Below are 12980 nucleotides of genomic sequence, written 5' to 3' on the forward strand. Positions count from 1 at the left end.
CTGGGAAATACAGTTTCAGTACGTTAGTATCAGAGAAATTCACATAACTGTATTCAAACATCAGTCCTAAATTCAAAAATTTAGGTTATTTTCAGACCACAATTACATAATATATGTTCAACATCCCACTGGTTCCTTCTTAACAGTCTGATAAGAGCTGAACTGGTACACTTCAGTGGTAATTTCTCTAGGAGTTCTAAAAAAATCATGCAAAACCAAAGGAAAGCCAAATAGTGATGTTATGTTTTAACGTGGGCTGCAGCCATTTAATTGTATTAATCGGAAAGCTTATAAATAAATAAATACACTGTTAGGGTTAGCACTGTGCAAACTACCAGCTATCAATGTGAACCCTTCCATGGCTTTCTCTGGTCATCCAGCATCATTTTGGTTCTTTTCTCCTTCTTATAAGTGGGTAAAGGTCAAGAGAAGCCTATGCAAATACAAAGAGAAAGGATTTTTGCATAGTATCTCATTTTTTATTATCAGCGTCTAATTTTTTCTCATGAGTAGCTATTAACAGAAGAGTGTGTTTCTTTTTATATTTTTACATAAAGCTTCAAAGAAACAACAAGAATATCATCTGTACTCAGTACCCTTCACCCAAAAAAGGCTCAAGTAAACACTAATTAAAATATCTGAGATCTTAGTTGTGTCAATACTTATCTAACTGAAAGGTCTTTTAAATGAAAAGGTTTTCTTTAAATTGCTTTATTTACCTAGGATTCTAAGACATATAAGCAACCAAGAAGTCATAGCTTTCCCTCAAATTATACATTATATACATATTGAAAAAATATTAAAAGTTAAATAAACTAAAAATTGAGTTAAATACATTACATATAATAAATTTAGGTATTGAAAGCATTAATAGAACACAAAAAACTGCTCAAATGAAATTCTAGATTTTTTAAAATAATGAACTCTGTTATTTATTATCTAAAAGCCAAAACATTTACTTCTGTGGTGGCTATTGAAGTAGTTGCATTTGCAGAGGGTTTTTAGGCAGTGAAACAACTCTGTATGGAACTTTGGTAGTGGACGCACATCGTTGTGCATTTGTCAAAGCTCAGAGAATGTAAAACATCACGAGGGAACCCTAATGTAAACTATGGACTTTGGGTAATGATGGGTCAATGTAGGTTCATTCATTTTAACAAATGCACCACTCTAATGCGAGATGCTGATAGTGGGGTAGGCTGTGCTTGCGGGGGTCAGGGGTATATGGGAACTCTGTACCTTCCTCTCAGTTTTGCTGTGAATCTAAAACTTCTCTAAAAAATAAAGTCTATTTAAAAATAATTTTCTTAATAGTTGCCATTTGTCTCAAAGATTCAAAATACTACCACACAAGGTGATTTCTCTTAAAAGTCCATGTGAGTACTGACCAATATGCCATTTTTCACAAATCTAAAAAAAATTATTTTACAATGCACAGTGTCAGATACCTGTCAACACCACCAGAATACCATACACTCTAGGCAGTAGAAGCAAGGGGCATGCAAAGTATGTACATTTTGCAGCTTGAGGAGGTGGTACCCAGGAAAAGGGGAATTCAGTGTTTATTTGGGAAAATCTTAATGAGATACACAAAACTTAAGGACTGGAATGAAGAGGGTGTGCTTAAGCTATCATAAAGGATACTTCTGGCCTAAAACATCACCATCTATCTCTTGGCACGTGTGGGTCAGGTAAGAGAGGAAGAAAAATGGAAGACATGAACACAGAGCACTTGGTCTACTCATTAGCAAAAATAAAGTCAAATTTTCCAAGATCAGGAACGGCATTACTCATTTTTCCAAACAGCTGCTCTTTCGGCCATAGCTTGTATGGCCAATTAAACTGAAGCTACCTGCACATACCGAGTTCTATGAGTACCTAAGAGAAACTGTGATAGAAAATACTTTCTGCTCTATCATGTATGATCATTTAAAACACATGGGAAAATACTCCAACGCTGTGGATTACAGAACAATTTATATTTAAAAAACTAAAAACAAGGAAGTGATGATCAAAAAATATTGAATTTGCTACTTAAGCTCATTTCATTCTGCTAATTAGGATGGGCCATACAGATGATAATGGGCCATATGGATGAGGATCTTCTTTCAATTCCAATTAAAATAAAGAGTAAACTACTTGCGGGAGGAAAACATGCAAAATGTGTGTATACAGGGTTTCCAATTAAACCTTTCGGTGTTTTCATTTATTCTTGCCAAAATAGTTCTCTATATCTGAAGTTCCTTGGAGATAAAGAGCTTACAAAGTGGCAGTGTGATGCCTTACATGTAAGAAATGGTAAACACAGGGCGCAAACTTTCCGCAAGTACTGACGAGTTGAAGTGGTTCAATTCATTTTTGCTTTCTGAGAGAAAATACGTAGCAAAAGGTAAACGGTGGAGTCGAGATCTCATCAGTGGTGACTAGCACTGAAACAGTTGGTGGGAAAGTCTTCTAAATGTCTAAAAGTACTAGAAGAGACTTGATACACTAGATTTTGAATATCTAGGTAAAGCTTCAAAGAAACCCATAAACATAATATAGCAATAACTATCGGCGGCTGATATTCTCATTGATGTCATAATTTACTTAGTTGCCCTAGGAATACTATCCTTTCATTTACTGTCTATTTCAGCAGTTTTAAAATAATTCCTCTACTTGGGATATCTGATATAATTCACCCCATTTTTTATCAAGTTTAATTTTCTATCAGATCCATTATATACTATAATTATGGCCTCCATAAATGAATCGACAAATGCATTAATTTGTCTCTTCTCATTGGTAGGAAACTGAAGCCATAAGTCTTCTAAAAGAACGTCAAGTTCTTCACCAAATGAATGTGTGAAGTCTTCAAGACGGATTTAATTTGTGCCACTTGATAACCACCTTTTCTGGGTTTGTAACTGTCTCTTTCCACTGGTTCACTGCTTCGACGTTATTACTGTCTTCACTTATCCAAATCTGTAAAGGAACAATACAATAACTTAACTTAACACAATAATGGTAATTGAGTTCAAACAGTTAATTATTCTTATTGAGGAAAGACAACTGGAAGTTTGGTTTACATATTTTCAATTAAACATCTTTCCATTTTTCCAAAAGTTTGATTTCTCTATTTGAAACTTAAATGTTAAAACATTTAACCTATTTAGTTTCCCTAAAGACTATGTTATATGATTCAATTCAATCTAAAAATTCAATGTGTGGTATTACAAAATCATTTTCCCCAAAAACAGTTTCCTTTCTTAGTCAATAAATCTAGGAGCTCAACTTAAAATTGATCCTGGTCACTCAAAAACATTTTTGTAAAGATTAACTGAGACTAACCATGATTTTTGTTTTAAAAAAAAGATTGGCACCTGAGCTAATATCTGTTGCCAATCTTCTATTTTTTTCTTCCTTCTTCTCCCCAAAGCCCCCCAGCACACAGTTGTATATTCTAGTTGTGGGTGCCTCTGGTTGTGCTACGTGGGATGCCACCTCAGCAAGGCTTGATGAATGGTGCCGTGTCCGTGACCAGTATTCGAACTGGTGATAGCCTGGGCTGCCAAAGCAGAGCATGCGAGCTTAACCACTCGGCCGCAGAACTGGTCCCACAAATCATGATTTAATTTAAATTGGTAAGGAATGTGCATTTTAAAGTACTTTTACATTAAATAAAACTATAATTTTAATTGAAATCTAATAGTCATCCTTGATCCATAGTAAATAATTCATAGTACCTATCACTTATGTAACTTTAGATAACAGATGCGAATGAACTTGGGAAAACCGTAAAGCATTATGCAAATGCAAGACGTCACAATGGTGACATATCATGGAGGCAAGGTGGGCAAGGAATCAAAAAGCCTGAATTCTCACCTCAGCTATAGCACTAACAAATGCTGTTACTTTGGGATTAACTTCTCTGAGACTCAGTTTCTAATTCTTTTAAACAAAGAAATTGGAGCAGGTTAGTGGTTTTCAAACTTTTTTCCCTTCATTTTTTGGTCTGAAGAACTTTTCTGTCAAATAAAACCTTACAAAGAACCTTAATATAAAAAACAGATGACATCAGAGTGCTTCGATTGATAAAGGAGTGGGAGGCCTTGAGTCCACATTTGGCTGCCCCATCATGGTGGCTGCTAAGGCAACAAACGAGCTGGAGGGAACAGACAATCAGCAGGAACCTTTCCAGAATTATTCTTTTTAACTAGAATCTCAACCAAAAAAGTGGAACCACCAAAGCTGTTCCCCTGACAATCATGTGTCAAGTAAATCTGCTCTACTCCAACGTGATAGCTGAGGCTTGACAATATAGGAAAACTAACTGAATTCACTTCACAGGCCTCATGGCTTTGAAGAGTATGTTAGTTACATCAATTCTTGAGTTCAAACTCTTTCCCATATAAGAATAAATGAAGAACAACAAAGCTACAATATTTTTTACAACTATTTTAGGTAAAATCTATGAAGAAGTGAGTCAGAGAGTTAACATTAATCTTTGAAAATTCACATACAATTTGACGATTTTATGCAGACTGGTAATAACATCTTGCTGGTAAGCAAAAGCTTTTAAACCAATAATAGAGATTCTGGAATTTAAATGTGAGTCAAACAATTGCAATTAAGATAAAAGATAACGGACACATACCACTAATCCACTGAGAGTAAGGAAAGAAACTACAAAAGCAAAGAAGTTCCTGCAGGATTGGCAAGTGAGCAAGTGTCATGTTGTCTAATACAAATTTCTAAGAATTTTTAAATAAGGTAATCCAGAACCAACACTGACCTTCTAAATAATACCACAACCGCTGTTAAAATTGATGTTTTCTAGGAATTCAAATCTAATATAATTCAGTTAGTAGCATAAAGAGTTAAAACATTAAACTGAACCTGAAACAGAATAAAGTAAGTTGAATATCTAAAACCTTAAGAAATTTGATTTAAATACTTGCTGTTCCCTCCTTGACAAGGAACAAGTCAGCAGAACTGAAAAAACGATCTTACAGTCTTTAAAGCTGAAAAGCTCAGAAAAAGACTTAAGAGCCTGATTGCTCAGAAATTCCACCTATTTATATTGAAGCAAAAAGTGTGACAAGAGTTAATTTTGGTGGCAACATTGAATTTTATGACACTGAAGAATTTTACTATACCCAACTTAAATTTTATCCTGTATTCTCTTTGTTAACCAACTTTATTAAATGCATAGAAAAGTAAAAGGAAAGAATTCAAATAAAAACTCCCTACTAACCTGCCCCACAAAGTGTCTTCTTCTCACGGAGCTTCGACTATAAAGCTTAATGAGAAAAATAATTTCTTTTTCATTCTGTATAAGCGGAAAGATCATAGTCTCTCCCCACTTTACTCTTCCATTGGAGGCCTTCAGTAAGCGTGTCTTCTTCTTATAAATCAACTCTCCTGAGCTAAACATTGCCACCTTCACAAAAAAACCTAAAATGCAAGAAATTTGGATATATAAAATTTTATTTAAAATGCTATATAAAGATACATATCTATATGTCTATTGGAAAAATATAAATAAGCCACTTTTAAAGATCTGAGGAGCTACTGCCGTAACAGAAAAGTTCTCTAGTAAACTTTCTAATTTTCATCACACTTTGCAAATAGCTACCGTAAGCTCAATGAATTTAACCTCCCTCTAACCTGAATGCCACTGAAGACTGGAATTGCAGGCGTGAGTAACAAAGGAGCACACGTTGAAAACGACTGCACAAGTGAGAGGTGCCAGCTCCTTGCACAGCTAGAGGAATTTATTTCACAATTTTATATGGGGAAAATTCTTTGCTTGAGACTCCAGAAGTCAAACATACGCCCACTAGAGAAAATCTATTCTTTAAATAAATCTGAGATGCAGAGCTTCCAGTAACGGTACGCTAGCCTGTACAAACTCACCTTGCCATAGGTAAAAATGATAAACTCTGGGAAAAACTTTAAAAGCAACTGTTCAAGACACTAAAGATTGACCAAAAGCAGGAAGAAATTGGAGGAGTCAAATCCTAAAAGATGGGAACTGTATTGGGTAAAATTTAGGTTTACGTGGCTTTTCACCTAAGCATACTCCGGAGTCTGATACACAGTGCTTACAACTCAAGCAGAAAGTGCAGTCTGACAGACTTGAGTAGTTATAGGGCAGCAAGAAAGCGAGGAGGGAATTTCCAGAAAGGAGGGAGATGCAAAGTGAGGACTGAACTGACCATCAGATTTATAAAATGGAGGTCATCGGTAATCCTGACTGGCAGTTTTGATGAAAATAAAAGGGAGACACCTGTTAATGTAATAAATTGCATCTGTAGACTTCTACTGTTGTCCTTGTTTCTTAGACTTAACCCTAGGTAGTCCTGGTAATCTATTCTTTTAATGTCAAGTTGGATTCTATTTGCTTATTTTTTTATTTTTTGATTTTCCATCTATCTACGTACGTGATGGTAGCTACAGCTACTTTTTGTGTGTGCTATCTTTTCTGTTTTGACATCAAAAATATGCTAACCTCATAAAGTTACTTTTTCCTACTTTTTTTTTCATGCTCTGGAACAGCTTATCCAGAATAAGGAATTATATGTTCCTTGAAAGTTTGGCAGAATCTGCCAGTAGAATCATCTTGGTCTGGTGCTTTTCTTAGAGACAGGTCTTTCACTACTTTTACATGGTTATTGTGTTATTCAGATTTTCTCCCTCTTCTGGAGTCAATTTCAACAATTTTTTACTTAGAAAATCATTTATTTTATATAGCTGTTCAAATGAATTGGTATAGTTATAAACGGTATTGTCTTATTTATTACTGAATCTCTTCTGAATTTGAAATTATATCATCTTTCTTGTTCATGTTTTCTTTATTTTTCGCTTGATCTGACCTCCTACAGGTTGGTCTATTTTAACGATCTTTTCAAACGAAAAGCTTTTGGTTTTATTGATTATGTCTTTTGTTGTTGACTCCATATTCATCAACTTCAACTTTAGCTTTAATTGCCTACTTCTACTTTCCTGTGTGTTTGCTGTTTTTCTAGTTTCCTGAATTGAATGCTGAGTGGCATTTATTTTCAGTTTTTATAGCTACAGTGGACATCCACTGCTTTTGCCTGCCTCCAGATATTTCCTCTTCTTCTAATAGGAAAAAAGAGCACTCTTACCCGACGCTTAGCCCTTGAGGCAGGACTGACCTCAAACCTCCAGCCCGAGGGGCAGCCGCATGAACCTCCAGCCCAAGGGGCAGCCGCATGAACCAGGCCTAGACAACTCAAGTATCAGAACCCTTGGTTGTACCCAAAGATGCAGGGAGGGAAAAGTGTTTCAAGGTTTGTGTTTGATATTTTTGTTTTTTTTGAAATTAAGTTTCTAGTTAGCAGAGTATCCAACAAAGAACACAGACCTGGAGAGAGGATAAATTATCTAGGCTGGTGACATATCTGACAGTCCGCTGGACACTCAACCTGTGTTAACAAATGAGCTAAACAAGGAACAGCATCAAATGCAGAGCTCGCAATTGGATAAGAGTCAAGAGACCAGCGGATTAAGGAAGACACACTGGCTAAAATTTGAAATCCAATAGAGTAATTTTAACTTAAAAGTAAGTATTTAAGTCAAATAACAAAAGTAACTAAGATTTTAATCTCCATTGTAAGAAATGTAGGAAAAAACTATCTTTCACTAATATTTTCTGAAAATTTCACTTTGAGTCACTGCTATACTTACTCGAAGTCAGAGGTGTTGATGAGCTTGGGAGGTATCGCGCCTCAAGAATCTGTAACTGAATTCTGCTATTTACTGCTTGGAAGCAAGTCCCCAGTTCAAGCTCTGCGTGGCAAACCTGCATATCAAAAAAGCGTCATTTGGTAATTAAGAACAAAGTTTTGGGATATTTCAAAAATTCAAAACTAAAGAGCTAAGGTTAGAGATTTTGAACAGGCTGCTTTTTATTGACACACAAAGCTGCATGTTCTAAGAGAAGGTTAAGATAAATGTCACGGATTCTGTAAATATGAGGTTTTCGCTTTCATGATTTCTGAAAATACAAGTTACACCTACATACTGATCCTTCGAAATCAGGGAGACCAAAAGACAATTCAAACTAAAACAAATTAAATGTCTGAGCAGTTTTACTAGAGAAAATGTCAGCGAAATAAACACCCAAAAAGCACGCTTTCGAAAGACTTAAATGTAGCCATTTGAATTATTTTTTGAAGAACAGATGAAATACAATAAAAAATGTTAGACATGAGAATCATCATTATTTTTTCTAATTGTAGAAATCAGAGTAGGTGCTACCAAAATCAGAAGACAAAGGATTAGTAGAATCGACAGACTTGTGGATTCAGAGCTGAATTACCATGCTGAATGGAAGCAAAGCCCAAGAGGAGAGTTGGCAGGAAGGAAGCTAGTGAAAGTGACGAGGCAGGAAACAACAAGGAAATGGGCAAAGAAAACCTGAGGCAACAAGAAAATGAAGGAGACGCAGACAGGGGGAAAAGGTAAAATGTGCTCTTCAGTACTGCTGACTCAGAGCAGAAGAAAGTTGGGAATTTGTCTGTGAAACAGAACACAAGCCAACCCACGTATGTGGATTCCAAGGTCCCTGGAGTGAAAAATAAAAGAAAGAAACATAAAGTCGTCCAAACACAAAAACATCACCATTCACGTGTTGAAAAGAATAAGAATGGGGAAAAAGCAAGAACACAATGTTAACGGTCTCGCTTAGGGCTCAGCACACACTTCCGTCTTTGCTCGTACTGATGCCAACAGAGCTACAAACCAGCTGAAGGACACTTCATTTGGTTTCAGATTTGATAATCGCCCAGTATTCTCCAATAATTGGCTCACGGCTCATTGAAAAAGAACCTTTCTATGTATATACCATTGACTGAATCTTGGGCATTTTCTTAAAACATCATTCTGTGTTTTAAAATTGGTCATGCCATAAGAAATCAAGAGAGAGACAGTAAAAAGAGAATCACAGGACAGACTCAACTGTTGAGGTTACACTCCTCCTTGAAAAGTCTAAAATGATGACAGAAGTTGTCTATTTTGCCAACAAATGCTGAATTTACTGCTTTTGCTTTAATCAGAAAGAGAATGGATTAATATATCTTTTCACATGAACTCATTCAGTAGCCACATGTAAAATAAAACCTTTGCTGATGAAAAAAAAGTCCTTGGCATTTTAAAAAATACAGTACTGTTTACAAAACACAAAGGAAATCATGGATACAAATTTTTCATTATAGTTTCCTACCCACAATGTAATAACACATAAAAACACTTAATGGTGGCAAAATTTCTCTTAGTGTTACATACTTCTAGAGTTCACTCTCATAAAACAGAGCAGCATTTGGTAACAAGTTTACCATTTCTTACTTGCCAAGGTGATTTCACAAATTCAATTTATGTTCCAGGATATTAATCCAGATCATGAAAAACTATTCAAAGTGGGTTTCAATCTCATAATAACCACAAAATTAAAATTCCAATCAATTGGCTGGTATATATTAAGTGCATTTTTAATGAGCACAAAACTATGGAAGATACATGATCTCTATTCCTGAATAATGTATTATTTTTTAAAGAAAAGAAAACTTTATTAGCCTTCCTGGAATTGTCGAAAGTGAAATGTTAAGCACAACCAGAGAAAACCACGATCTGGTGATGTTTGAGAATAGTTTTTTAGGGGGGGCAACACATGGCAGAGTTCAGAGAGCTGGTCTGGAGTCAGGATGCTTCCTTCCAAATCCTGGCTCCTCGGCTACCGGCTCTATGAACTCAGGCAAGCACTTCAGTGTCCTGGTCTCCACAACAGGGACAACAAGGGCAGCAGCTCATAAGTTTGGTGTGAACATTTCATCACTTAGGACCAATTCAGCCCCATGGTGAGTCTCCACGAATGTCAGCGATTTGTTCAGGCAAATCTTGTCTCCTCCACATTATCCAACAGAGAAATCTGGGTTCTCAAATGAACATGTGACTATTTGTCAAGGTCAAGAAATCTGTCCTGAAGAAGTTGTTAGCTCTACATGAAAGCTGTGCTGTTCGGGGTGAAAGCTGTCAGAGTAGAGGATGGGTATGTAAGTCTGGCTCTTTCAACGTCACAACTAGAATGCCAATTGTCCTCCTCAACACAGGAAACAAAGCATGCTAATCTTGCTTTAGCCAGTAACAGGAAACATTCACGCTCAGTAACATAAAGTCACTGGTCCAGTATAGCCCAAAAGCTCTTCTTTCGGGCATCAATCTTTGTATCCCTAGCATCTGGCATATAAACAGATAGACGAATGTTTACAAGACCTCCCATATATGAAATACAATTTGGTAGAAACTTAGCCATAATCACTCATTCAATTCCCCTACGCAGGTAAGATTACAATGTTTTAATTCCCCAGAAATTACCTTTGCTGAGTTTTCTTCTGATAGACTCTACTAGTAGTCTTTAAAGTTTTAATATCTGAATTATCCGTTTGAATAATATATTTGTGCCTTCTGTAAAATATGGTTGCAGATGAATGTCTACTAAGCTAGTTTCAAAGATGCAAGCGATAAACTCCCCTCACAGTTACAAATCTGCTATATTTTAACAGAAAATAACAACAATCTAATTTAGCATGCTTTCACTCATCATGTATCTTTCATACCTACCTACATACAAACATTCAATGCCAAGAATATGACAGCCCCTTATTAAGAGCACAGCAAAAGAGGAAGAAAACACATGAAAGCTTGACCCTAGTTTTGTTTTGTTTAAAACAAGTAATTTAAATAATTCTAAATTGCGATAAATGCTATAAAGAAAATATACTGGGGTTGGAGACAGAAAATAACGGACAAGAAATAACGATCAAGAAATTTCAACTCTTCTTGATCAATTATAGTATTTCTTTGTTTTTTATTGGTTTTTATTTTTTAACCCCTAATTTCCCCTCTACTTCAGTGGTTCTCAAGCCAGGCCATACATTGGAATCATTGGGGGAGCTTTTGAAAACTACAGGTGCCCCTGCCCCCGCCCCAAAATCCTGATGTAAATGGTGTAGGTGTGGGCATTTTTCTAAAGCTCCCCAGGTGACTCTAACGTGTAGCCAGAGTTAAGAATCACTTCAAGTCACCTTAAATTTTTTTGAAAGTAGATAAAATATAAATCCTATATAAATTTAAAATCACATGTAGGTTTGACCTTATAAAAAGCTTATGACTGATTTCTATAAATGTTATCCCGGCATAGAAACTATATAATTAAATTATTAGGGATTTCTGAACAATTTAAAGACAACCTTCAGCCGGCTTGTTAAGAGGAGCAAATATGAGGTCTCAAAAACCAGTCAGCACTAGAGATAATCAAGTTCTCTACCAAAAACTCCAGCCGTAGGAACCTCCACTCTACTCCATTTACGGACAGATACGTAGCTTACTCAGGATTAAAACAACTTTCCTATCTACTTCAGTACAATCTCTGATTGAGGCTGGACTTTATGGTTCTTTCTTGCTTTTCCTAAGTGATCAGCTACTAAAAAAACTAAAAGAAAACAATTAATTAATAATTTGGAATTATTCATACTTCAGGGCTGTTTTCCCCTGAAGTATGAAACATTAATAAAAAATGTACTAGAAGAAGGTAACCCTAAGGTTATTTCCCAATGGAGAAAGAAAAGGGGCTCTGTTACCCTTTTATCAATTATTTTAAAAATATTATTAAACAATAAGATGATGATTATTATTGCTTCTTGAGAGCCTTCCTAATATACTCTAGAGGGTCAAGTTACACTCCAACAAACAAAAACTCATCCACTAAATAATCCTAAAAGGATGAAGTACTTTTAACATTACACCCTATTATCACTTACAGAAATTTTTGAAAGTGGTGTTATATCCAGAGAGTAATCTGTCTCCTGTGTGCTCAGACTTCTGAGTGACAGTGAGCATTCTCCGATCGTCTTCCTCCTGGGAGTCTGGGTTTGAATCTTAAATACAAGCTTCACAGTTTGCAGACTTTGGAGTTTAATAGCAAATACAAAAGTTTCCATAAAGTCAATAGTCTAAAAAAAAAAAGAAAATATAAAATCTATTTTAAAAGGACTGAAAAAAAGGGTGATACGCCAAAACAAAATAAACAAAAATAACATTTTATAATCTAGGAAAAGTAGATTTAATTTTTTACAACAACAAAAAATATTTTTCAATGTAAATGAAAATGAGAATGGCCATGAATTGTTTTTCCAGAATTTATCTTGGATACTGCCTTTCTTAATTTCACAAATCGTCCTTTTAGTCAGGAATTCAAGTCAATATTAACACCAAGTCCACCAGAATATCTTTTCCCTTTTGGAAAATTAGGTCGTTTTCCATCTCTGGTTCTGGAGTATCCTTCCTGCTATTCACAATTCTTCAACAGTCAGTAAGAGTGGTTCAAGAATCTCATGCGAGCTCTCTCAGTACACAAAATCTAACTTGTTCACATTAAGAGACTTGAATTCTTTCTTTAAAGGAGCTACCATTCTTCACATCTATCTGAGGCTTCAATTTCTCTTTCGGTGATGTTTGTTCCACCTTTTCTAATCTCAAAATCAACCTCCTTAGCGGGCTGGCCCCGTGGCCGAGCGGTTAAGTTCGCACGCTCCGCTGCAGGCGGCCCAGTGTTTCGTTGGTTCGAATCCTGGGCGCGGACATGACACTGCTCATCAAACCACGCTGAGGCAGCGTCCCACATGCCACAACTAGAAGGACCCACAACGAAGAATATACAACTATGTACTGGGGGGCTTTGGGGAGAAAAAGGAAAAAATAAAATCTTTAAAAAAAAAAAAATCAACCTCCTTAATAGAGAAGACAAAGGAAAATACGAGTTTAAAATTCTACCTTCTCTTATAAGCATCCACCCCAAGCAACAAGTCAGTGTTTTCCATGCTCAGAATATTTTCAAATGTTCTTTTTATTACTTTTAACGCTTTTAAAACCTTGGCTTACCATGGGCTAACATCTTCTTGACACTAGACAGTTCT

The 12980-nt window shown here is 35.9% G+C and overlaps 1 protein-coding gene across 3 annotated transcripts in view; it reads right to left on the minus strand.

Moving 5' to 3' along the window:
- Positions 1-457: 457 nt before the first annotated feature.
- Positions 458-12980, minus strand: part of TC2N (tandem C2 domains, nuclear) — a 41699-nt gene continuing 29176 nt past the window's right edge. For all 3 annotated transcript variants that reach the window (XM_044774226.2, XM_070514208.1, XM_070514209.1), the window contains exons 9-12: positions 11826-12017; positions 7696-7810; positions 5237-5436; positions 458-2964 (exon numbers count right to left, since the gene is read on the minus strand). In XM_044774226.2, the coding sequence (XP_044630161.1) occupies positions 2854-2964; positions 5237-5436; positions 7696-7810; positions 11826-12017 (618 nt within the window). In that variant the 3' untranslated portion in view covers positions 458-2853. The remainder of the gene's footprint in view (positions 2965-5236; positions 5437-7695; positions 7811-11825; positions 12018-12980) is intronic.

Source organism: Equus asinus, chromosome 7 (assembly GCF_041296235.1).
Source record: "Equus asinus isolate D_3611 breed Donkey chromosome 7, EquAss-T2T_v2, whole genome shotgun sequence".
Classification (NCBI taxonomy): domain Eukaryota; kingdom Metazoa; phylum Chordata; class Mammalia; order Perissodactyla; family Equidae; genus Equus; species Equus asinus.